Genomic DNA, 26,922 nt, shown 5'->3' with positions numbered 1-26,922 from the left:
CCCAGGGGCATGAGGCATGTTTTTAGATGCTGGCTTGAGTTCTGAACAGTAGTTTGTGCCTTCAATTACACACACACAAACACACTAACTCGGAGACAAATAGTGGCCCTCTTATGGTGGCTGCTTTATTTAGTCAGTTATCTTTCAAACATGAATGATAGTTGGGAACATAGTTTAAGGGTTCGTAATGGGGAACAAAATAACTAGCTCTCTGTGCATCCTGAATTACCTTGACTGACCCCTGGGAGAAGGATTTGTTGGAGAAGGAACCTTGATTACTCATTTTAAGTATATTAGATAAAGGGACCAGGATCAAGATAATTGTCAAAAATAAGGTTTTGGGGTGATCTGTGGCCAAAATGGCTGTGGCTTGAGTGGGGTTTGAGAGGTGTCTGCAGCTTCCTAGCATTTACTGTCTCCTGCAATGTGAAGGCTCTGGGCTGGGAAGCAAGGGATTTCCTGGAGGCAGGAGGAGATCCAGGGAGCTGGGGAGGGAGTTGGGGACAGAGCTGGGAGGGGAGGGAAGGTGTGGGAGGCTGGCCTCGGAGCCTCCACTCCCCAGGGTCTGACAGCTTTGCAAAGACTTCAAGTTCTTGGAAGCAGCTTGGTTGGGGGTGTCATCACCTAAGTAAGGGTTTACCACTAAGTGACCTAGTTAATTTGTATTTACTTTCGAGAGGGTCCACGCTCTCACTGTGAAGCTGAGTAGGGACTGAGGCCACAGAAGTTACTGGAATGTGGCAGCTAGAAAAACTCGGTGTGTTCCTTTAGGTCCGAACAATCGAAGGGAGATTGAGCTGACCCAAGTACCTCTTCTGCCCATGTGTCAGAAGTCATTTATGTAATGGGGTAAGTGGAATTCTTTTAATTGCGTGTGGTGAGAAGCCTGGGATTTTATTGTAGGGTCCTCTACCCTTTGTGAAAAATATCTCAGAACAGGGCATTAGAAAGAATAATTAATTTCTTTCCCAACCAAAGCTGGACTATCTGTATTTTTGAGATCCAAGGATGGGCGTGTAAGTTTGAAGCTCACAGACAATTCAGAAAGAAAGAAATGGACAAAAGAGTCTTTTTCTACTAACTTTTACCCATATTCCCTAATGGGAGAACCACATTCTCTCCTGCCCAGCCTCCAGTGGAGGCTCTGTCAAGCATGGGGTGAGCTTTCTCATGTTGAATAACTGAGTCAGACAGCGGCTTTGGCATTGAGGTGGGACAGAAGAGGGCTGGCATTAGGAGCGTTCTCTTACAGTGGCTGCTTTATTTAGAAGGTTCACATATGTCTAATTCAAGTTGGTGTCTTCAGAGCACCAATGCCTGAAACACAATCTGTCGGAAACATGGATGAATGAATGACACGTCAGGAATACGAACTGAGTGGTGAGCTCCTTGAGGTCACAGACCGTGCTTTCCACATCCAGTGTGTTCAGCACAGGAATTCAGAAATTCTTGATTAACATTTGGAGGCATATGGTAATCTGGAGAGAGAGTATAATCTGTGCAGATTCGAAAATGCTCAGCAAGCTGTCTTGTGGAATGGCCAGGGGTGTTCAGTGCCCATGGGGACCTGGGAGAGAGGACAAGGCTTGGTACTTGCACACTCGTTTATCAGACGTATGTTGTACACCTGATACGTGCTAAGCACAGTTCCAGGCACTGGGGGTTGAACTAAATGACAAAGTAGGATCTTTGCTCTCAATTTATAGTGTGTGAAAGGATAGGGAACTGAGTCATTAATTGCCATATCCTAAGGAGTATAGTGATTGTTAATGATACAGGCAGTACAGGCTGATGATATAGGACCACAAGGTGGACAGAGGCTACCAAGGAAGATTTCTCTGAGAAGGTATATGAAGGATAATAATAGCTGTAGTATTGACGACTATCGATGCCAGATACCTTTTTAAGTATTAATTTATTTAATTTTCACAACTCCCCCAGGAAGAAGATAAATCCCATTTTATGGAGGTTGGGACTGAGTAGATTAAGTAGAAGAGGCAGGATTCGAATGCAGGCAGTCTAAGGCTAGAGCTCCGGCTTAGTCTCTCAGCTACACCACAGCCCCGTGGGGTGAGTGAAACGAAAAAGGGAGTAGAGAAAAGACTGCACGTCCCTGGGAGAAGAGGGTGTTCAAAGCCTGAGATGGTAGGGTGATGGGGGCGGACCTGAAAGAGGCAGGATATGGGCAAGTAGGTAGCTTGTTAGACTTGCATTGCTCAGCTGAGGAGTTTGAACTTGGTTCTGAAATTACGGGAAGGCTGAAGGATGTTAGGGCAGAAGGAGACGCAATGGAATCTGCAATTCAGGAAGCTCGTTTTCGTATCACTGTCAGGATGGACTGAAGTAGGGCCAGACTGGCAGCGGGAGCAGCAGTTAGGAGCCTGTGACAGTAATCCCCGGGTGGAGTGACGGGAGCCTGAGCTGAGCAGCGGCCAGGAGCGCTGGAGGGAGGATGGGAGGGGCTCGAGGGATAGTATGGAAGTGGAATCTGCAGGACTTGGTGTGCACTTGATGAGTGGGTGCATGTCCGGTTTGGGTGAATCCTTACCTGTGCAGTACAAGGAGAGAAGGAAAAGCTGGTGCATTCAGGACTGGGCGTGCTCTTTGTGGGACTCCTGTTGGCCTTTAGTGGGTCCAGTACCACTGCAAATGCACAATAATAAAAGTGTCATTAACATCTTTTGGGTGCATATTTGCCAAACATTTTGTTAAGTGCTGTATGTAAGTTGACTTATCAATCCTCAGAACATGTCTAGGAAGTGTATTTTAACAGATGAGGGGACAGGAATGTGAAGAGAGCTAAAGAAGCTGCTGAATTACTTGGCTAACAAGGGGCAGAGCTGGAACTCAAGTCCTGGGTTTGATCTAGGAACCCCTGTGCTGTCCAAAAACATGTTCTTTATCTACAGTGTCTAATATGGAAGCTCATAGCCTTATGTAGTGACTGAGTTCTTGAGATGTAACTACTACAAGTAATGAACTGAATTTTTAATTAATTTAAAATTTAATATCCATGTGTGACTAGTGATAGCTCAGCTCTCTGCTCTCTTTGGGGATCATTAGCCTGTCCATTGTGATTGAAACCTTGGGTGTGGATAAGATTCCCCCAAGATGCACTGCAGTGGATTTTAATCTGTGGGTCACAGGACTATTTGTAAATCCAACAAGAGCTATAACTCCTCTCCCATAAATATATAATATTACTGTGCAGTATTCTGATAACAATTCAAGAGGTCCAGAAACTTAGGTTCCCCTAAGATAAAGCTGGGAGAGGAAGGAACCCAGTAGAATGTAAACCCTTTGAGAATGGAGATCTCACTGCTTTGTTTGCTGCACTATGCAGAGTATCTAGATTCTTGAACAATGAATGCCTAGTACACAGTAGGTAGTTGATGGCTTATTGAGTGAGTGGCTGAAGCACAAGAAGAGTCCACGAAGCTCCCTAAAAAAGAAGAGAAAAACAAAAATAGGAGAAAACCTCCAAACCAGAAGAGGGTGGTGTCATAAAAGGCAAGAAGGGTGACGTTTAAAGAATGGCAATGATCACCAGTGTCAGGCCTGCCCGGGAGGGTCCTGTAAGATGAGTACCTAACAGCTGCCATTGGCCTTGGCAGCGAAAGGGGTCCTTCCTGGTTGATGAAACCGCAGAGAGGCGGTGTGTGGTCCAGACTGCAATGGACAGACTCACACGTCAAAGGGGAGGAAGCAGAGGCAGTGTCATGTCCAGTGGGTCTCGAACCTGGTTGCCCTCCAGAATGGGAAGCTTTTTAACATTCCCGGACAGGCTCAGGTGCTGACTTGGTAAGTCTGGGGAGGGGCCAGGGAATCTGCAGAGTAAAGCTCCCGGCTTATTCTGATAGTTTTGATGGAAGTTTGTCATTCGCCAAGTAGTATATTCTTTCACTAAAATATGGCCCTCAAGGGAAAGAAGGAGAAAGAAAGGAGTTGAGGGAGAGCCTTTCTTTTTTTAAAAAATAAATTTAAAGACATAGATGCGGACAGGCATAGAGTCGAAAGAACAATTAAATAGAGAAGCATTATTGAGTTGGAATGAATTAAAATGTATTTAGCTGGATTCTGAACCCCTTAATCTTTGACCAGCTCCCCACCTTCCTGCAGGTTCCCATGGGAGCCATTGAACAGAAGCAGTCCTATTAACTTTCTGGACAGATAAATCAATTTCCACCCAGAAAGTGTTATTTTCTAAGTAGTATTGGATGATATTCAGGCATGTTGTGTAAGAAGCTGGCAGTTATTGGCAGTGCCCCAAATCACTTCTGTTTACTTATTTTCTATTATTAGACCTTACCAAACTCGCTTGCCAGATGGTAAACACAAGCGAGCTATTCTCCATTATTCTCTTCTTTGCTACCTGCCTTTCTTCCCCTGTACACCTTTCCTACTTCAACTCAAATAGTCAGTGCCAGAGTCATTTCACAGGAGGGTACAGTTTCAGCATGATAACCCAGTCTTCTCTTTTGTCAGTGATGGTGTGACCCTACATTTGAGGTCAGTGACACCCAAAACTTTTACCATGAGAAATTACCATTCCTATTGTCTTTCTCCCCATGCATGCTGAATGTTTCAAAATATTTATCTGCCCAACTAATAGTGACTGTTAAGTACAATTGATGTCCACCATTTATGGTACACATTCCAAGGTCCAGATACTGCCCTAGATATTTTCTATAGATGATTTGCACCATTCCTAAGCCTCACTGTCATTCAATATGGCATGTGGAATACCCACGCCTGACACTTGGGAAAGTCGAGTAATTTGCCCTGTATCACCCTACAAGTGGCAGAGTCAGGACTAGAGTTTGTCTTCCTACCTTCAAATCCTGAACTCAGATACTGTGATTGGGTTACTTACAATTTAATGCCCAATGCAGTTGTATAAGTGCTATTTTATTGTCCCCATTTTTGGGGGGGAAAAGGCTAAGAGAGGAAAAATGACTTGGCCAAAGTTTAGCGCCAATAAGAAACAAAGCTGGGGGCAAATCTAGATTTGTCTCCATGCCATTTCTACATCTACTGCCTAAAATAACTTCTTTCCCTGTTATTATTAATCAGAGACATAGATCATCAGAGCCACTCTGAGACTTTTGACACTTCCAGTCATGGTAATTGCTAACACAAAAGGTTGTTCCGATTATAGCCAAAAGCAAAGAAATATAATAAATTAGTCTGCACAGCCTTAGTGTGGGTAAATGTACAGTGTGTTAGGCTCTAGAAAGACTAAATTGCAGCTTGCATGTCCCCATAACTGTTTGGATTCCCCTGGATCTCTCCAAACCCTTTCTGGGCGTAAGGGGCATCGCCCCTTACGTGTTGTCTGGGAGAGAAATAACTATTTCTGCTTAGGAAGCACCAGTGCAGAAAAGATACCAAATTCAGTCTTCCTTGCAGTAAAGCTGTATTTTCCAGAGGGGAAAAGGACACCTTCCTGGTGGTTTGTGGGGTTAGCCTGTGCTTTTCTGGAAGGGTCCCTGGTTGGGGAGGGAGGTGGGGCACCAGGGGCGTCATGGGAATTTACCCAGCCGGCATGGCCCAGTTCCCTGGCACAGCCGATTTATTTCTGCCTTCTGAAATGTGTACTGGCTCAGGTTACAGCCGATTTTCCCCAGCCCTCCCCAATGTTCCTGGTTTAATGTGACCTTCTAGGATGAGCTCCCAGCACTCGCTTGCAGGGGAGAATGAGATGAGGATTACGGATTCGATTCGCTTCAGCGGGTTTCCCCTCAGGAACATTCCGGAATTTAAAGATGCACTTCCCCACCTTATTTAGTAACACAGTCTAGCGTTTCCAAATTTAATTTATATGGCGATTTTCATCTGAAGTCTGAATTTACGAAAGGACAGAGTTAAGTCATCCTAACGCCTTCTCCAGCTGTCTTGGGAAACAGCAAGTAGTTGCTTATTCAAGGCCCCTTCCTTGCAGTGTTAAGCCGATTTTCAGTTATCTGGAACCCAGGCCAAGTCAGTCCAGGTCCTTGTTAAGTTTTTTTAAGGCTTTCTAACAGACATTTTCATCTGCTAGTGCCCTCTGCTGGACTTCAAGTTCTCAACTTCTCTAAGCTGTAGAGCCCAGACTAGGCACCCCATCTCACCAAGGCCTTGACTGGAACCAAGTGGTTGGGGATGTAGCCCTTGACCTTCTGGCATTCGTACTCCTCTGTCAACACTTTGTATGGTGGTGGCTCTCTTCATGACCTCAGGGACTGGCAGGCAGGTTCATTTACGGAGCAGGGTGAGCTGCTTGGTATTCAGGTGGCTGGTACCATTTGAAAAGGCCCATGTAAGAGAAGAATTGAAGGTGTTTATATGAGAGGATGAGTCAGTGTCTGAATCTCTGGGAGTTCTGCTCAATATTAATTCTTGGGGTTGAGTGGAGAAGGGTTGGCGTCTATCTCATTTAAACCTGTCGTAACACAAGTTCCGAAAATGGGAGGAGAGAGGGCCACGCCTTCCTGAGGGCTCTAGAGGAGGTAGAGAAGGCTGTTGCCACAGTGGTTTTGTCTGCAGTCCCTCCTGTTCAGCGTTTGGCTCTGTGACACGATCCCTGAAAAGCCCCCAACCAGAAGTGCCATCTGTATCCCATCCATCCTTCTAGTGCTGGTGCATTCCAGTCCTGGACAGGGAGTTCTTTACATCACCATCTAACATAGTGTCCGCCCATGATAAGCATGTGGCAAATGGAGCCGAACTAGAATGCTTTTTCTTCTCAGTTCTGCTTGTCAATTTCAAGTATCAGCACAAAAACCCTGTTGTAAAGACAGACTTCTCTTACTTTCCCCAGAAGGAAGTGATCTTTCTGTAGTTTCTGTTTCTGTAGCATTTAATATTTACTTCTAAGAGCTACTCTTTTCTACTTTTAAATGTACTTATTTATATTAATTCTTACTTTCCAGATTGTAAGTGCCTGGAGAGCAGCATCTCTGTCTGATTCATATCTTTATTTTCTGTGACCCACCAAACAATGCTTCACATACAATAATAATGCCATTGGTACAGCAGTTATTAGGTCCCAGTCACTGTCCTCCGTATGTTCATTCTTTAATCCTTGCAACAGCTTTGCAAGGTAAGAAGTTTCATTAACATCTATCTTCATTCTTTTGGTAAGGAAAATGATGTTAAAAGTTGCTCAGGGTCAAATGCAATAACTAGGAAGTGGAGGAGCTTGGAATCAGTGCCAGGCAGCGTATTGCCGAGTCTGGACGTAACTGTGTTCTTGATGTTGCCGCCATGTGCATGCAGAGGGCACTGCAGAAATGCTTGTCGAATGCATGCAGGGTGATAAGTCTTAATTAGGACCAATATCCAGTTTGAAAGTGATCCATTGTTGCTTTTATGTGCACCCTCTGAACTGTTTACTGAGCAATGGGAAGGCCAAACGGGACACCAGAAGGTGGTTCTAGTTTTGGTTTCTAAAGCCCTGGCTGGGTTGGCCTGTTTGAGGTTCTCGTTTGGAAGCCAACAGTGTCATCTAGTGGGATAACTTGCTAATAGCAGCTCAGAATTATTTTTCTGGAACCCTGGCCGATTGTCATTTAGTTCTGGGAAACCTGATTATTAGCTTAACTGTAAATTTTGATTACCAGAGGGAGGGTACGGGGAGAAGGAAGAGCCAGCCCATGGTGCCCTCAATGGAGTCAAGTTTGATCTCTTCCTTGAAGAGGCTGCAATGCTGATTGTGGTCTTTTGGGTTGGTTGAGCTCCATTGGCTATTAGTGTAAAACACTGGGCTCCAGACCCCCTCCCTCCTGCTTCTCACGTGTGCTGCCAACAGTGTAGACTGCTATTCTCGCTCACGTTCACCTCTGGAGCTGTGTCTGCTTGGGAATTTGAGTTCCGATCACCTGTGTCACCTCCGGTAGTAAAACACGTACTCCAGATTGTATAAAAGACTGTGCCTAATGCACGTAACAGGTCACTCCCGACGTGAGAAACCCCATTGGTCAACAAATAATAGTTTTGTTATAAGGAGTTTATAATAAGCAAGTCCGTGAGGCCTTGCAAAGGGGAAATGATAAGTAGCCCCTCCACAGTGAACAAGTGGCAAAAAGCACTTTGTGTAGAGTAAACGGAAGAAAAAAGGATTGTGTGCACACTTCTTCCTGCCAAGCAGCTGGTTGCTTTGTGTTTGGTGCTGTTCTGGTTCCTTGTGTGCATGTATGTTTGAAAATTTGATGTAAATTGCTTCTAAGTTCATTTACTTGTGCTGAAGGAACAGAACATATGAGCATGGTTATAACTGTGACCACAGAATATCATGTGCAAGCACTTACCCTACAAGATGGTTCAGAGTTTACAGTCCGCTGGGGATCTGGGCTAAGGAATACCCTCCGGTGATCAATGTTTTATTGCAGTGGACAATCCACCAGAGCAAAGGAACAGTTTTGGTTATCCTGGTGCCTCGGTTAGAAAGTGACATTATGGTAGTAGGAATTTATTATTAATAGAATCTAGGCAAAGAAGGGATTTGCTAACTTTTTAAGTGAAGGGCCAGGTAATAAATATTTTAGGCTTGTGGGTCTAATGGTCTGACCACTCAACTTATTCAGTTCTGTCTTAACTACTCAGCTCTGCCGTTATAGCCAAAAAGCAGCCATACTGTGTCAATGAATGGGTGTGGCTATGTGCCAATAAATCTTTATGATACTGAGTTTTGAGAATCAGTGTCATGAAATACTCGTTCCGTATTATTTTTCCCCAACCATTTTAAAAAGTCAACACCATTCTTAGCTCATGGGGCTGTAAAAAAACAGGTGGCTCCTGATTTGGCCTGTGATCCTGTAGTTTGCAGACTCCTGATTAGATAGATGCCTGGACTAGTTAATAATTAGCAAGTAATAAAAATTATTTGTTCATCAGCTCTGTGTTCAGTTAGTGTCATGAGGTGCCTGAACGGCTTTTCTTTCTCTGAGTGAGATGGAAGACAGTTGATTCCACAGGATTTCAATGTAAGGGTCTTCAAGAAATCTACACTGAGACTCTATAATCATCTTCCCACAGGGGTTTAAGGAGCCGAGGGACTCCACCTTGGAATCCCTCTTTTATCCCTCACCCTCCTCAGCCTTCCCTGGAGGCAGAGAGGCCAGCCAGGTGACGCCTGACCTCTCCAGCCTTTCTCCCTGCTGAGAGCCCCCTCCCCTCCCCCCAGGCTGCCCCAGCGCCTGCTGAGTCTCCAGAGGTAGAAGAATGGGATTGTAATCCTGTCATGCAGATTAAGAGCCCTGGGTGCAGAGAAAGCTGGGGGGGGGGAGAGGGGCTTTCCCACTGAGATTACAGAGCTGGGGAAGAACAAGGTGACAGTCTTCCTTGTCTGCATTAGGTGTGGCAGGTGGGGTTTTCAGCACATTTGTGTCATTCCTCAGAGCCACTGTCTGTCAGGAATGCTGTGTAAATTTACACAGGAACTTGCATCTTTAAAATTTTGTAATCCCATTTCTTTGTCGGGCTGAAGTCTAAATGACTGCCCCGAGGGTTGAGAAAGAACTACACGGTAACGGTTCACATCCTGTGTCTTCCCTCAGCAGCCAGCAGAGCAGCCAGCAGAGCAGCCACGAAGATGATTCCAGCAGGTTCCTGAGTCCTCGGGCCCTGGAAGAGAGGTAAGATCAATGGGCGGGATACGGCTGCAGTGGCCACTGGGCAAGAGGAACTGTCTGCGTGAGATTGCCCTTCGGGGGCACGTGAGAACTGTGGGAAACTAGAGGGAAACACGAGGCAGCCAGGCCTCTGCTCTGAGACTGATTAGAAAGCCAGGACATTCAACCAGGAAGCGAGGGGGCAGGACAGCAAGGGACCGATTCTCAAGGCTCTCAGTGTTCAGCGAGGGGAGAAGTCAGTGTGTGGCAAACCAAATATGTAGGGGAGGCATCAAAGGCAGCTTAAGATTGAGGCACCCCTGAAGCTAGGGTGCAGTGTGGACCAGGAGGGGAAAGGGCCTCTCACGCCTTGGGACAGCTGCCTGGCCTGGGACGGAAGGTATGGCACCGGGTGTCAGCAGAACACCAGGACTGGCATGGATTGCGGGTGTCAGAGGTTGATGGGCAGTGCACCAGTAAGGACACTCCCAAATGCCTGATTCCAGATTTGGGGTTCCACTGGTTCCACTAGGTCAGTGAATTAGCTGAGGTCCAGCCCACATCCGCTTCATGTAGCACCTCTGAGTGGGGGACAGAGCGATACTTTAAACCTTTATGTTCAGAGACAGTTGACTGCGCTGCGGTTAACTCAGGCGAGGTCATCTCAGGGCTCTGCTCTTGTCCAGCTCTGTTTACCATCTTTATCAACAAACTGAATGAAAAAGCAGATGGTGCTTTTGCCTTCCTTACCAGATATGCAGCTGAGAGGGTGCAGAGAATACCAAGGATGATAGAATCAGGATGTAGTAGGATTTCAAATAGATCAATGTGTAGAAATGATGGGAGATTTTCTTTTTAAAGGAGATCTGGTATTCTGTATTTGTATTATATGTTTATACACTTATATCAGAATAGTATCTCAAGTGTAGGATTACCACAGGGAGCCTAACTTGACAGGATTTCATGGGAAAAAGAACTTGGAGGTTTTATTTCCCAGCCAGACGAGCTGGGAATAGGACACAGGTACCAAATAATCCTTGAAAGTTGGAACTTGTTCATGGAAGTGTGGCGCATGGATTACGAAGAAAAAAATAAGCTCTCGCTGTAGTCTGGTCTAGTGTGCCCACATAACAGGTGTGTTACACCCAGTTTTTCTTTGGAAATGGTTGTGGATAAATTAGAGAAGAATGATCGGGATGATAACTGTATTATCATAAGGATCAGCTGGGAAAAGGGTTTAGCCTGGAAAAGGGATGGTTTAGGGTCACAATAACAGCACTCTTTAGCTACCTGACAGCCCAGAAAATAGAACTAGAAGGGGTAGAAGGCCTAGCGGGAGGATTTCAGCTCAGAATAAGGAAGCGCTTTCCCTGCTTAGAGCTGCACTGCAGTGGATAGGCCGTGCAAAGTAATGCCTGATCCGCTCCACGGAAGTGTTCAAGCAGAAGCTAGATGGTGTGTCAACAGGGATTCCGTCCCGGGTGAGAGGGTGGGACCCCTGTAATCCTTAGCTCTGTAGATTATTAAGTTTTGTGAGTTCTGCCCTAGTTTGCAGTTTTGTGCTCATTATTAACCAAAATTAACAGTTCAGCTCGTCAATTTAGACAAAATGTATACGGAGGCACAGGGCCCCCGAGAGGCAAAGATTAATCATTCTTGTCAAGATGTTTAATGAGTTATGATCCGATGGCAGCTCCCTCAGTCTCCAGAGTGGCCTACGCTCTCTTTACAGTGCTTTCTGGTTTCACCGACCACACTCTCAAAATGAGAAGGGGCCGTGGAGCTTGTCAGACCAGCTCCCTTCCCTGTGCTCATGCGCTAAATGCTTGAGGAGTGCGCTGCCCTTTTCTGCTCATATTTTTAGAATATGGCTATGAGCTCCATGACTGGCAAATCCTCAACTTCCTTTATGTTATCTCTGCAGCTTGGGCATTCCAAGGAGAGATAAGGGCTGATTTGCACAGACTTTAATACATTTTTCCCAAAGCAGCTTCATCTTGTGTGCTAGGACATGGCAGTTTGCTCACTGGGTAGAGCCCTGCCTTTTGTTCACTCTTTGGGGGTGTATATTGATATAAATTATATTCTAGCTCCTTCTCTGCCCACTCTGCCAACCAAATGAAATGTCACGATGGGTCTCCCATTAAACCTCTCCCCAGAAGAATCCTCCACACGTCTTCCCTGCTGTTTACTGGTCCTCTGCCTGGCCCTGAATTCTTCCTGGTGGACGGTGGCTATTGGTCCACTTACCTTGAGCAGTATGGGAAGCAAGGGTTGTTATCACAAGTGTGCCTCATGTACGTGGTCGTCCCTTTGGACTCCTCCCCTCTGAAACTCAGCACACTTGTGTTTTCTCCACAGTTCACTGGGGCTTTTCTGAATGAAGTCTTCTCTCTCTTCTCAGCCAGTGGGTTCTCCTGGAGAGAATTAAGTCCCCAGAGTAATAATTAATCACCCAGCCTCAGCTCGGAACAAACCCTTACACCCTGTGCCTCATCCTTACTCTAATATGTTTTTACCCAATTAAGAGATGCTCTGCGGCTTTTGGGATGTTGGTCTGAGATATCCTGGCATGGGGCAAATGTGAGATCCCCACCCTGGGGAGAGTTTCTGGCAGTGGTGAGGATCTGGCGCAGGCTTCTTGCTCTGGGCCCCATCTGATGGGCAGCACGGCTTCTGGTTATCGCGGCATTTCCTACACAGGGAGAACCTGAGTGTGCTCACGTCATCTGCTCTTTGCCACTCTGCTGGGAGGCAGGTAGAGCAGGTACTATTATCATAGATTGAAGATGCTCATGCATGAGGTGGGTAGTATGGACCCTTTTCTGTGGCTGCTCCTAATTCCCCAGATCGCATAGTTAATGATAGGATGAAGGACAGTTTCAGAGAGCAGGGGGGAAAAAGTCACACAGATCTCTTCTGTTTTAAAGATCAAAATTATGAGCCTTCAGGGTGAGATGCACTTTCAACTCGTTAAATAAAACATTGATTTTTCTTTTTCTTGTGCAAGGTTCAGAAGGATATACTACTTAGAGACAAAATAGCCACCCTACTGTTGTATTTTAAAAGTCGGCATTACGATGAAGGAGGAAATGCTTCAGTATTGTGTCTAAACCTCAGGACTCCTGAGAATTTTTCTCCTCCTTCCCATCCCTGTTCTGTCCTGAAGGAAAAAGGCCTTTGGAACCATGGTGGGGGCAGAGGGTAGGTGGGTTCAGGGAGAGATAGGCCTCTCCTGGGTGGGTGTGCCTCAGGGAGAAGCGTTGAATTTATGAAAGAATCCATTTATTGGTTAAATGGGGATTATCTGAAAGATAGCAATATTCTCCTCCAGTTTCCAGGAGAAAGCAAAATAGATTTAACTTCCCTGAAGTATGTATGTGTGTAGCTGTGTAATGCAATATGGGACATTAATCCATTTTCATGCATGTCAGTGAAGCCGGGGGTATACTTCAAGAACAGCAGTTCCCAGCCCAAACCAGACCAATCATAAGGGTCTCTCAAGTCTCCAGATCTCTATTTGGTACATTCATCCAATGGCAAGAACTTGCAAACAAAGCCAGGACTGTGGAAAAAGGAGCTGTTTCACTGAGAATCTTATGCAATGTTCGTTTCAACAGTGGTTAACCAGGAAACCTTCAGTGGTGGGAGGATTGGGTGCTGGGCAGGCTGGGGTGGACTGAGTACCAGGGCAGGGCCACATGCATGCACATAGATGGTCCTGCAATCAGGCTCGGGTGCCACAAATCCTTATTGCACATCTACAAACTATTGGGAACTTCTGGAGTCCAGGCTGCAAGGGGAATGGAGGCTCACTGCCTGCCGGTGGGTCTCTGGTATATTGGGAAGAGTAAAGCCTAAGAGTCAGACAGACTTAAGTTTTGACTATGTTCTTCCTTATTAACTGTGCATTTTAAAGGCAATTTACTTACTTTTATTCAACCTTAGTTTCCTCATTTGTAAAAGTCTTTTCTTGCAGAGATGAAATGGGAGCACGTGTATAAAGTGCCTTATACTAAGCAGGTGCTTAGGAAGTGGTAGCTGCTAGTACTCTGAATTTGGCTCTTATGAGATCGTACTCTGTTTCTTAGCGGATCTGTGCTTTGCTGTCCTTGAAGAAACAGAGACAAAGAATGTGTAGAATATTGATCACCTGCAGAAAGGCATATATAAACACTAAATTCAAATAGATGAGCCATACATACAAGTATGCAAGTATAATATGTAATAATTTATACATACGGAATTTTGTATAAAGTACTAAAATGAAAGGATTTGTTTACTTATGTGCTTGACCATATTGCAGTGAATCTTGCACACACTTTTAGGTATAATCCTCTCAACAATCCCACCAAATAGATGCTATTCTCTTCATATTAGAGTTTAGGAAACAGGCTCACAGGAGTTAAGAAATTTGCCCAAGGGTAACACAGCTACTCTGCTTGAGGGTGAGGATGAGGGGAGGGAACAGGGGTGGTTTCCAGAGAGAGTCCACAGAAGGGGCTGTGCCTCAGCCGAGTGCTGCAAGATGAGTAGGAGTCTGTCACATGGGCAGCATTCCCAGGCAAGGGAACAAGATGTGCATAAGCATGGGGGCGTGAGAAAGCAAGCCGCGTTCAGAACTACAAATACTTCGGTATTGCCGCCAGTCAAGTCACGGGAGAGGGGTAGCTCGCTAGTGGCAGGAAAGGATCTTTGCACAGGTAGGCAGGTGCCTGGTCATGTCACATCCTGCCATGAGAGAGTGAGCTTTAATTACAGATGAGGGGAGATGAGTGAGGATTTTGAGACAGGGGGTACCCAGGTGACTCCCAGGTATTCTCGTGAGAAGAATTACTTTGGTCCTAGTGTGAGAGATGGATTTAAGGGGCAAGCACTGGAAGGAAGGAAACCGTGGCAGTTGCTGACCCATTTGTTCCCTCATTTAACAAGAATTTATTGAGCACATACTACAGGATAGCTACTCTTGCAGGTGTTGGGGGCTACAGCTATGAGGATAACCATTGTATCTCCTCTTGTGGTGCTTACTTTCTAGTGAGGGGAGATAGATAATAAACAAACAAGGTAATAAGTGCTATAAAGAAAAGGGTGGCTCTTTACTGGGCCTACCCTCATTTGGATGGGAGGGACAGTTTACTGACATGGTGGTATTTAAGCTGAGACCAGATGAGCACATTTCTGGATTACAGAAGTGAGAGCAGAAAAGGAGGAACCAATTGAAGGAATTTGTTAAGTAGGTTTGACAAGTCTTCCATCTGGGTTGAGAAAGGGTGCCTGGTGTGAACCTAAGGCTTCCAGCTCAGTCAGCAAATACACTGCAGCAGAGTCCAGAGGTAAGTGCCTGCCTGGCTTGTGATCATGCTTCTGCTGCTTGCTGTGTGACCCTGTGCAAATCACTTCAGCTCTGTGCCTCACTCTCCTCATCTACAAAATGGTTGTGATAATAGTTCGGACCTCATAGAGTTGTTGAGAGGATTGAATGTATTGTGTGCATGATGACTAGAATAGGAATAGTGCCTGGCACATGGCCAGTATTACGTATGTGCTTGCTATTATTATTACTAACATTATTATTATTATTATTATTATTAAAATGTTGGGGAAAGGGAAGAATTTGAAGAGCAGGGGTGATAGTGAGTTTAATTTAGACATGTGGAGTCCACCCATAGAGCGTGCAAGTGGAGAGAGAACTAGGCAATTGGCTATACCCATCTGAAGCCTAGGAGGCAGGACTGAAACTCCTTGTTTGAAGATGAGAATGGAGTTGAGGCAAGAGTTTAAAGGTTAGCAGAGTTTAAGCAGAAGGCAGAGGAAGGAAGAATTTACAAAGCATTGCCCACTGAAGCTAGGAGCTTGAGGAGACAGAAATGCCCTAGAAGCCAGAAAGAAGAGTCACAGAGGATGGAGATAGGTTAAGATAAGAACTAAAAAGGTTCTTCTGCAGTGGCACTGGGGAGGTCATTGGTTGACCCACTGTTCAGCAGTTTTAGAAGAGAATATATGAGGGGAGGAAGAAAGACTGAACATGGAAAATTCATTCTAGACGTTTGACTGCAAAGAAGAGAAATAGAGATGATGCCTAGAGGAATAGGCAGCAATGGCTGGGGAGAATTTGTTTTTTAATATTCTTTAGTCTCTGATGTAGAAACTGAAAGTCAAGGATGAGAATATCGGAGAGGATATCATGCATTCGTTCATTCACTCAACCAACACATCAATTATATGCTGTGAATTCATCAACTTTCCAGTCTTACTAAGGGGATAATATTAACACAACTGAGCATATGGCAGGAAAAGCAAACTTAGGCGTGTGTACTTAAAGAAGGGAGCATGGTTCCGTGAGAGTGTGTATCAAAGAAACTGGACTTGCACAGAAGGGGGTGGGAATGAGGGTGTCCAGGTTGAGCTAAGACCAGAAGGATGAGTCTGAGATGAGAAGGAAGCAATGCAATGAGCCAGAGGAGATGAGATAGGATGGACAGGAGATTGGTCGGCCAGGACAAGGACTTGGTCTTTAAGCTAAGAGCATCAAGAGACTATTGCAAGCCTTTAAGAAGCGAGGCTATAGGACCACATTTGTGTTCTAGAAAGATTGGAGAAAGGATGGAGGCAACCTTGGAGCATGGGGAGAGATCAGTTGGGGCACTTAGGAGCCTATTACACTAGTCCAGTCAGAGGATATTGCTAGCTTGGACTTGCGATAGTGGTTGTGAAAAAAGAAAAAGAAATGGATGAATTCAAGATATATTTAGGGGATAAAATGTCCAGATCTTGGTGACAGATTAGATGTAGGGTATGAGAGAGAAGAGAGGTCTTCATAGTTTGTCCTGGGGTTCCAAAGATAAGATTAGGAAGAAAAGATAAGAGATAAAGAAACAATGTTTTGGAGGAGGGAAGAATAGATAGATCTAGATCACTGGTGAAAGGATTAGCCTTGAATTGGAGAGAATAATGGATGTGGGTGCAGGTGAGTTCATAGGTGATTTGGTAAGAAGGTAAGGAGGTTGATACCAGGATCTGTTTTCTCCGTGTAAGTTTTCTCCTAAGATCAAGGAAGGTGGAATCGGAATAATAGATTTTTAAGGGCCGTAAATAATTTGGGGATTTCTTGTATCACTTTGTCTCTGACTAGTGTAAGTCCGGGAAGAGGAAATTCCAGGGCAAAATACCTCTAAAAACTGAAATCAGTCAAAGGGAGAAATAAAGTTTAAAACCCTTTTATTGCTTACAAACTGCAGTCTAGGGCTGTCTTTCACCTCTGCTCCAGAAGAAGCCAGCCAGCAAACCAGCCCCCTCCCTTTAACCGCTCAGGTTCAGACACGCCCTCAGTTGCCCACGTAATTACCCGCTGACATGGAGATGAACTCTCCACCCCTGAGGATATGCAAATGACTAAAGCCAGGCGAGATATTCTGGAAATGTGACAATTTTACCTACACTAGCTTAAAAGATGTTCATGTCGTCCATGTCCTGTTAGGACTCACCATCACTTTCTGCAGTTGGGGTAGGGAGGGGAAGCTTCCCCACCCCTAGTCCAGGCACAGTAGTTGCAGGTGGTGGCTAATCCCGTCCAGCACTTGCCCCATGGCGTGCACCCTGCAGTTCACTGCTCTGTCTCCCCTCCCTTCACAAGTGGCTGGAGATCATTATTTTGCTCTTTCTTGGTAACTTACTTCAGTTGGTAGAGAACTTGAGGTGCTGTAGAGAATGGTGTAGCGGGAGAGCTCCTGTGCAGGAGCTGTGCTTGACAGCTGCAGGGGCTGCAGAGGCAGCAAGTCCCTGCGGCTCCAGAGGGAGCCCCCAGCCCCGGAGGGCCCAGCGGCCATGTGGCGGGCCCTCCCCTGAGCCCAGCATGGTGCAGAACCTGCACTCTGAGACTGTCTCTTGTAGCACAGCTGTACAGCAGGCCTGTCACCACCACGCCTCCTCCCTGAGGAAGAAGCTGTCCTTTCTGTGAGCCAAGTAGGTGGCAGGGAACCCCTGATCAAGGCATGAGGAGCAGTTGGCCCTTGGCTTGTCTGGACTTACCTAGGGCTGTTGGCAGAGGTGGGAGTGCTTCTGGGGGGGTGGGGTTGGCTCCCGTGTTTGGGGATATTGCAGATCTTTGCCAAGTGTCAGGCTCCCCAGAGGGCGATGGAGTGATCTGTGGCAGAGGCTGAAGGTAAAGGATAGAGGGGATGCAGCCAAATGCGGCTGTGTGGCTGGCCCTTCGGTGTGGATGGACTGGGCCCCGCTGTCTGTCTCCTGAGGAGGTTGCCTGGCTCTCTGGGTTCTTCACAAGTGGCTGGAGATCATTATTTTGCTCTTTCTTGGTAACTTACTTCAGTTGGTAGAGAACTTGAGGTGCTGTAGAGAATGGTGTAGTTTACTGGTGTCTTTGGGGGGTGTTGATGATTCCCTTCCGGTGGACAGGACCTCCTGTGAGCGGGGATCTGGGCATGTTGACCTTGTGTGGTCGCTTGTCATACCCACTTGTCTGGGACTTCACTCTGACTGCAGGCAGCCTGAGCAGGCTGCTGGGAGACCTGAGAATAGAGCAGGCGTGGGACTTGGGCCCCAGTACCTGGCAGATCTGTGGCGCCATGGCTCCTGGCCCAGCATGCGGGGCCTAGGCTTTTGTGACAAATGGAAGATAAGAGGTTTTGGAGGAGAAAGACTCCAGCCCTAGGATCAGAGCTAAATTCGGAGGCTGGCGGGCACTGAGGGTGGGGAGTCTGGGTGGTGATGTCAGCTTATGGGCAGGTTGTCACTGATATCTGTGAAGAGAAACACATATCTGTAAGAAAAAGGAAAGATGGGCAGATGGGTTGAGGAGAGAAGAAGAAGAAGGAAGGAAGGGAGAGAGGCTACGTGGGTTTTGAAGGTAGGTAGTGGCCAGAGATGGTGGCTTGATCTGGATTCTCTCTCACTCTGTCTTACACACACACACACACATGCGTAGATAGCCATCTACGGACAAGAGTTCTCTCCCCAGGGCTTTTCTCATGAAGAAGTTTTGAGAGCGGTGGGCAGAGACTAAGTCTGTACACCTATGAGATGACCTCTCAGTACCAACTCCCCTGTGCTGTTTGTGCTCATGGTGGGCACCCGGTGGGCAGTGACAGATTCCCCGACCCTGTGGTCCCGTGCTGGGCCAGGAGTCCCTGCAGTGGTCGTGTGGAGCTCAGGAACATTCTGATGACCGAAGGACCTTAGTGTAAGTTCTGGCTCCGCCACTTCAGGCTTTCGTGCTGTCATGAAATCATCTTACCCTCCCTGAATCTGTTCCCTTCCTTAAAAACAGAGATGACTGTACCTCTTTTGTGGATCCAGATGAGCTCAGGTGGGAAGAGCACGTAGCACTCTGGCCCTTGCTGCTGTTGTCAGCCATCAGTAGACTTGGCTCAGCCGTGAGGGAAGTGGGAGGTGAGTTTGAGCTGCTGGAGGACTGTGGGTTGGAGAATCTGATTGGGGTGAGCCGCCAGCGAGTCCAGGAGAGGTGACGTTTGGTGACTCCTTGGTTGCCAGGAGAAGCCAGTCCCACGGACTCCTGTCCTCATGTTCCTAGTTTGTTTTCCATCTCAGCACTAAGCATGCTGTGATTGTGTTTATTTGTTGACTTGGTTGTCGTCTGACGCCCCTAGTAGTCTTTAAACTCCATGAGAGCAGGGTCTGCCTCTGACTTACTCAATAGTGTGTACCTAACTCTTGGCTCAGTGCCTGCACGTAGTAGGTGCTCAATAAATACTTGTGCAACGAGTCAGTGAACACAGACATAATTGCCTATACTTTTTTCTAGCACTCACATTCTGTGGTCTTGAGATTCTGTGACTCTGCCCCAGACTGAGGTCCAGTGACTAGCCCTTGTGTATATATATATATATATATATATATATATATATATATATATATATATATATATATATATATATATATATTAATCTTTGTGACATCTTTATGGTCATGGACATGGTCTGGTGACTGTCCCTCATGTGCTCTCCTTTCTCTGATTCACATGCACATGTACTTAGGGGATCGCATGGTCTTGGAGAGACAGCGCCTGTGGCGTTTGGCCAGTGGAGAAGAACTTTATTTTAGGTGGGGCTGAGCTCTGGCCCTGGCGCGGGGCAGAGGAGCAGGCGGATGCCCCTCCCTCTCCCCTCCCTCCCGAGTTCCCGCTTTGCAGCTCCTCCCTGGCAGTCCTGGCGGCCTCTGTTGCTGTCAGCAGAACTGTCTGCAGGTGGAACCATCACCTGCTCTGTGTTTCTCCTACTCCAACATTTCTCCTTTTCTGCCTGAGAAAGGTGGGGGGTATTAATTATAGCTCAGCGAACTGCTCTGTCTCTGCTGATGCCATAGTTGGCATTTAGATTTGGACAACTGGCGGGATGGATGGTAAATTTCATTGTCCAGCTTCCCTCCCTCCTGCTGGGTGAAATCCCATCTTCTTACCAGCCTGGGGGAAAAAGGAATGCGAGTGGGTGACAAGTTGGGAGCGCCAGCGGCCTCCTCTGCTCTGTACTGCATTCTATGCCTCCCTCTCACCCCAGGGTCGAGATGCAGCTTGGGGCTGAAACCCTGGGCTTCTCTTCCACATGTCACTGATCAGTAATGTAAGCTCGGGGCAGCCCATGTGGAAACCACACCCTGCTTTCTGCAGGAGCTGAAGAAGTCGTTGAACTAGAAGCTGATACAGTAGTCCCTCCTTATCTGTGGGGGACACGTTTCAAGAGCCCCAGTGGATGCCTAAAACCGTAAAAGTACTGAACCCCGTATATTTATGCTTTTCCCTATGTGTATACACCTGTGATAAAGTTTAATTTATCAATTATGCACAGTGAGAGGTTAACAATAATAATAAAATGTAACAGTTATAACAACATACTGTAACAAGTTATGTGAATGTGGTCTCTCTCAAACTGTCTCATTTGTACCGTACTCACCCTTAGGATGATTATGAGATGATAAAATGCTGACACCATGAGGTAAAGTGAGGTGAATGATGTAGGCACTGTGATGTACATTAGGCTACTATTGACCTTCTGATGATGTCAGGAGGATCATCTGCTCCTGGACTGGGTTGATCGTGGTTAGCTGAATCCTCAAAAAATGAAACTGTGGGTAAGAGGGGACTACTGTGTTTTAGTTTAGTTTTAAATCCCTGTCGGTAAAGTTTTTTTGAGCAATTTCCACCAATGTATTTATATAAGTTACATATGTGCACTACTGTGCCAAATATTGTATATTATATAATTGAGCAGAAATTTTTAAAGAGTGAGACAAAAAGAAATGTAAGCTGTAATATTATCTTCCTGCACTGCATGGGTAAGCGTTCGTGTCTCTTGATAATGAGCAAATGAGCAACCTATTTGGGAGACCAGGATTCTAAGACAGTGGTTCTCGACCTTTAAATAGGTTTCCGAATTACACAAAGCTTATTCAGTATGCAGATTCCTGGGTCCCTCCAGTTCTGAGTCATGTGGACTGGGGTGGGCTAGAAATTTGTAGTTAACCATATCCCAAGTGACTCTGGCTTGGGTGGTTTCTAACCACTCTTTGAGAAATGTGCCCTGTAGCCCAAAGCTTTTGCTATCCCTGCTCTAGGTAGAAACAAGCACGCAGTTTCATAGGGCCTGGTGTCTCATTCCTGGCCTGTGACACGAGTTTTAGGGAGCCTTCTGGCAGGCCCTCGGGGCCTTTTTGCCCCTAGCCTGGGAATACTTGTATTGATGCATAGCTTCTGTTTTTCTCTTACCTGTCTTCTGCATGACCCGGGAATCCCCACGCTGCAGCAAGGAGAAAGGTAGGCGGGCTGGGGAATGTGTAATTAAATTAATCATTTCATCTTGCCTGTCAGCAACTTCCCTCCATGCTCAATGCTTCTTTCTTAGGCTCAGGCATGTGCTGGAGCAGTTAACTTGCTGCACTGCCTCTGCCTCTGTGCCATTGACGTTCCTCCTAATCTTAAGGTGAAATTCTTCCACGCAGATGCAGAGAAACCCATTGGCACCCTGGTTCAAAAATGGTCTGAACTGAGGGAGAGGAGAACTTCCGAGTCCCCCCTCACGTCAGCCCTAGCCCCCAAAACCCACAAACATGAAGGTTCCTTTGTGTCATTCTTTAGGTGAACATGATGGGGGAGTTACGAAGAATTCAGGGTTGGACTTGGGAAACTCTTAGTTTATTAATTTGGACCCGTGACAGACTTGCTTTGAGATCCACAAAGTCAACAATTTCACCTGCTCAAGTCCTTTTCCTCTAGAAGTAAAACACAACCATCACCTGGGTTTCCTTTTCTGGGTGGATTCATATCTGGCTGAGCGTTTCTATCTGTTGTAATAAGGGTAAGGAACGTAGATCTAAGCAAAAGACCCTTAAGAAGGGATTTATGGGGTCAAATACTCTTCACTTCTTCCTAATTCATGCATTTATTCCTCAGTAACTCTATCAAGTGGTTACCTGCCTATGAATAACTTCCATAACGGGAATTTGCTAGGGAAATTAATTGAGGTTCCCATCAGGAAAGAAACCTATAGTTATAGGAAACTACAGCAAATCTACAACTCTGAATAGCAAATTCAAGATAACGCAGTGTCTGGGCACAATGTAAGTTCTGAGTCAGTATTTGTTACTACTAAAGATAGCTGTTATTCTGAGAGCTTATTATGTGCTCAACACTGTGTCTTACATGTGCTACCTTACTTAATCATTAACAGCAGTCCTATAAGGGCCATTACTGTTCTATCCATTTTCTGGATAAGGAAACAGAGGCTAGATTGTTCACTGTCATTTCTTGTAAGTGGCAGAGCTGAGATTCAACTCTGGAGCTGGTTTGTGTTTGCAAGTTTTATGACTTCCCCTTAGGAAAGGATACTTGGGGCCCAGTGCCGAACCTTCTGCTTGTCCTTATGTCTAATGGATCTTTCTTCACCAGCTTCCTGGAACTGAAGCTCCAGACATGGCATTGTGTGAGCCAGTCTATTAATGAAGGTTATCTCTTGGCACGCTTCAAAACCGGACAGAACAGGAAGCAATTTGGCAAGGAGAGAATAGACCCCAATGATTTTGAATAATCCGTACTTAAAAAAAAAAATTTGCCTCCCTGATTCTGAGAAGTGCTTTAAAGATTTTAACTAACATGTTATATGTGGGAAAGTTCCAGTACATCTCTTTGATGGTATCTCTTCCTAATAATGCTTTCTTTCAGTTTCCCTACTATGCCTAAACCACAGAATAGAACTTTGTCACTCTCACCTCTCTGCAGGTACCAGGGGAAGCCATTCCTCTCTTTCTCCCCTGGGCTCACCAGCACCCCCTGCTGGTGGTGGCTTTGCCAGAAGGAGGGCGTGGCCATCTGAGCCCTCAGTCCTGTCAGCGTGAGTCAGGTGGAAGGCACGGGGAGTGGCCGGGACCTTCAACCTTGAAAGGGAGTATGTCCTCCAGGTAGGACAGCTCCCACCTGTTAGGAAGAGAGGGAACTCTAGGAGGTGGGACCTGCCCAGGAAAGGAAGAATTGCTGGGTACGGGAGCAGTGCAGATGGGCTGGTATGTTCTTAGATGTCTTATAGGTCTGCAGTAGCATTTACAGCTGGAAAACAAAATCTTTCCCAATGTAAGTGCTCCCGCAGACCTCCCTGTCGGACCCGCGTCCTTCAGAAGAAAAGACCTGAGGCCAGCCTGGAGAGGGCAGAGGTCTCTGGAGGCATTGCCCACACTCTGCCTTCGTGTACTGCCTGCTTTGCGCCCCTCCCCCACCCCCGGTCCTCGAACCAGTGCAGATCTGTAGCTGTGCCTTCCAACCTCGTCCCCAGCTCCCTAGAAGGAGCTAAGAGCCAAGGGGAGCACCCCGGACTTGGAGGCTTTCCCTTGGCTTCCCTCTCACCTCTCCCACTGCCTGTTGGGCAGCTCCAGAGAAGCATGAGGCAGTGAAGCCCCAAGGCTGCTGCCTCTCACTGGGCTGGCCAGCGCTCTGTGGCCATGACCTGTTCCTCTGAGCTTCAGCAGTAGTCACTAGAGGGTCTCTGCAGTGGCCGGCACCCAGTGATGTCCCAGTGGCACTTAGACAACTCCCACATCTTCCACCCTAATGCTTCTGCCAGCAGCGGCCTCTGCAGCCTGCGTAGAGCCTTCGCTGCTCATACAGTGGAGACCCATGCAGCTCCTGTTTCCCTTGCACCATAGAAAGGTCAAGCCGTATCATTGGCCTCTTCCCCCTCTTCCATCCCTGCCGACCCCCTGCTCAGTTAATCCTGTGGCTTCTCAGGCATGTGCTGGGCAGCACATGTTTGGAAGGCTCTGAGGTCCTCTGTAGCCCAGCTCTAGGTCTTTCTGAAAATTGGTACAGATCTAAGGTGAACCTCCAGGGCAGGGAGAGGGAGAATTATGTGCCTTAGGGATTTATGACCTTCTCCACTTTTGAAGCACATGCACAAATTTGTCATTTGAAAGTATAGTACAGGGACCAGCTGCCATGTAGAGGTGGCGATTGGGCCTAGAGGTGGTAGGTAAGGGAAGGCAAAGAACTGACTTGTTCTTTGATGGCTTTTCTCTCCAAAGCTCCCTACACGTCCCCTTTACGTCCACCACCATTCTGTATCACCCAAAAATGTCTCATGCTGTAGTTCTCTCCCTTATTCCTTTTCCTTTTCCTAATGACTGTCACACCCTCCTTTTTAGGTCTTTATTCATCTAAGAGCAAGTGAACTTGATTTCTGTCCAGTGTACCTCTACCCTCATTAGCTCTGTAAGGCATTTAATATGTCATGCTCTGTGAAGGGAGTCCCATGGATCAGGGGAAGACAGGACGTGCACCACTGAAGAAGAAGAATTATAATAACTACTACTACTAGTAAAAGCACCTAACACTTAGGTGTGTTAACTGTGTGCCAGACATAATTCTAAGGCCCTTATGTATGTTATCTCATGTAATCTTCACAGCAGCCTGAGTTGAGCAGTGTTATTCTCCGTATCTTACAGATGAGGAAATGGGAGCACAGAGAGGCTAAGTGGTTTGCTTGACATCACACAGATGGTACCAGGCAGTTAAGAATTCAAACTTAAGCAGAACGCCTAGAGAGGCATGTTCTTCTCAACTGCCTTTTCAAAGAGTTGACAGTTAACAAGCAAAAGAGATGAGACATCACCTTCTAGTCACTCAGACACCCAATCACACAGTGCCCTTTCCTCCTTCACTCTCCCTCTCTCCCTTCCTCTTTTTCTGTCCCTTCCCTTCTCAAGAGAAGATGTCGTTTTCTGTATACAGGGAGCAGAGACATCAAGTGACCTCTCAAGGTCTTCTGTACTCCTAGTCTCGGGTAGTTCTGTGAATCTCCTGGTTCCATCACCATCTTTTCAGTGTACAGTCATTACCCAGATTCCAGAGAGAAGGCATTTCACCTCTTTGGCAAAGGCATATGATCCATAATTGTAGCCTCAGGACAGGCAGGGCGACCCAGCCGCACATTTTACAAGCAATGCAAACATGGCCGCACCACTGCCCCTTACTGGGAGAACTACATTTCCCACAGTGCAGCAGGGGACGTCCATCCCCGGGCTGGAAACAGCCTGACTTGGTTTTCTTGCAGCCCCTGCCACCCAGAGGCAGCTGGCTTATAGGAGGCTCTTCCTCCAGAGGCAGATGCAGTGCCCAGCTTCTGGGAAGGCCTCAGGGAGCTGAATGCCCGTACTTCCCACCACACCTGAACCATCTCCTGCCAAAACTCACTCTACCCTCCTTTCAAGTATCCAGCTGTTTTTCTTTTTCTTTCCTTCACTTGGTATATAAGTACAGTGATAAAGGAGTTAGACTATCACACGTAGGGTAAAGTAATTAGTATAAATAATTGTCCTTGACAGAATATGATATAATGATATTATAAGACGTCTATCTTTTAAATAAATATTAGGCAAACTGGAGTGAGATGAACTTGTAGAAGAGGGAGCTTCTTGTTCTGTAGTTCAAAAATCAAATGCATAAATAGAAGAGCAATTTGTCCTATAACAAGTTATTTAGATTGATTTCCTCCTGCTAAGTAGCAGAGGTGTGGACTCTGTGCTCTTCATTAGAACTTTGCATGAGTTTTTTTTCCCCCCCTTTCAGTGTCACTCTTTTTTTCTGTCTCTCTTCCAGGAATTATCTTTTTCCCTCTTTTCTCATTAAAGCCTAGCATTATCCTTGACCTCCTGCCGTGCCCCATCTTCTAGGTTGTCTTCTCTCTAGCTAGCAGCATTCTCCCTGCTTTTGCATTCAAGCCATATGAATTGCTTTGTAAAATATACATGGATGCTTGTGGGCTGAGCAGCTCATGTCAGTGCTGTCTGCTCTATTCACCATCCAGGGCTGTGTGACAGTTGGATGCCTCGAAGAACTGAGTAGGTAGATATGTTTGGTCATTTGGGAGATGGGGTGGAGTCCCATTGACATGGGTCTGATTTCTGTGTGGTTTTGATGAAACAGAACATCCTCCTTCATGGGTACTAGCCTTCTCCTCTCCATCTGTTTGTACATTTGACTGTCAGCCTGAGAACAGAGAGGGCCACAGGCCAGAGCAATAGCTAGAAGGAACATGATAGCCGCTGAGTAGGGATGGCAGGCCTGGAACTGGGATGGCCTGCATACCTCTGCTTTCTGTTTTGGTGGGGGTATGATGGAATACCTCTACTGCACTACTAGCGAAGCCTCTTACCCTTCTCAGTTGTTGGCCTATGTGAATTAAAGAAAACCAGTCCATTAGCTTGAATGATATTCTGCTGCTCTTCTCTTTTTTATATTTGGTTTTATGTAACTTGATGCCCCTTGGCTAATAGAGTGAGATGGGATAGGAAAGGGAGAAGGAATATCTTCTGTGCTTAAGATGGCTGGGAAAAAGAATATACCTCTGGGAACCATGAGGTACGTCTCCCTCCACCCCCCTTAATTTTAGTCTTAATAGTTGACCAGTTTGGGCATGTATCCTGGTCTACTTTTCTGCCTAAATAAAGTACACATTGAGTGAGTCTTTGATTCTACTTAAAAGTAGTTTCCACTGGACACAGGAGATGCACTAAATCTATATATTAACCTCTGGATAGGCACAAGGTTTTTTTTTTTTTGCCCCCTAACATTTGATAATGCATTTTCTTATAATTTGCCATCTTCAAAAAAAAAAAAGTGGTCCCAAAGAGAAATATTAAATTAATTAATGTTTTACATTCTCTGAGTCTATGGTAATGGGGAACAAGAGCTGGGGGCAGGTTGAGGGGGACAAAGTGAAGTGGTGGGGAATTTAGTAGTATGATATTAGTGGAAAGGGATTTGGAGTCAGTGAACACAGGTTTGAGTCACAGCTCTGCTGTGCTGTGTGACCTTGGGCAA

At 46.2% G+C, this 26,922-nt stretch overlaps 1 protein-coding gene across 15 annotated transcripts in view; it reads left to right on the top strand.

Annotated features, from left to right (window-relative positions):
• GRAMD1B (GRAM domain containing 1B) overlaps positions 1 to 26,922 on the top strand; it is a 194,198-nt gene that overhangs the window by 43,715 nt on the left and 123,561 nt on the right. For 9 of the 15 annotated variants that reach the window (XM_073239571.1, XM_073239567.1, XM_073239568.1 and 6 more), the window contains exon 2: positions 9,537 to 9,614. The exons of 3 other annotated variants lie outside the window; for them this stretch is intronic. In XM_073239571.1, coding sequence (XP_073095672.1) covers positions 9,537 to 9,614 — 78 coding nt within the window. The remainder of the gene's footprint in view (positions 1 to 9,536; positions 9,615 to 26,922) is intronic. 3 more of the 15 variants (XM_073239579.1, XM_073239566.1, XM_073239573.1) reach the window with 1 other exon arrangement.

Source organism: Manis javanica, chromosome 6, assembly GCF_040802235.1.
Source record: "Manis javanica isolate MJ-LG chromosome 6, MJ_LKY, whole genome shotgun sequence".
NCBI classification, from domain to species: domain Eukaryota; kingdom Metazoa; phylum Chordata; class Mammalia; order Pholidota; family Manidae; genus Manis; species Manis javanica.
This window is presented reverse-complemented; position numbering and strand designations above follow the sequence as displayed.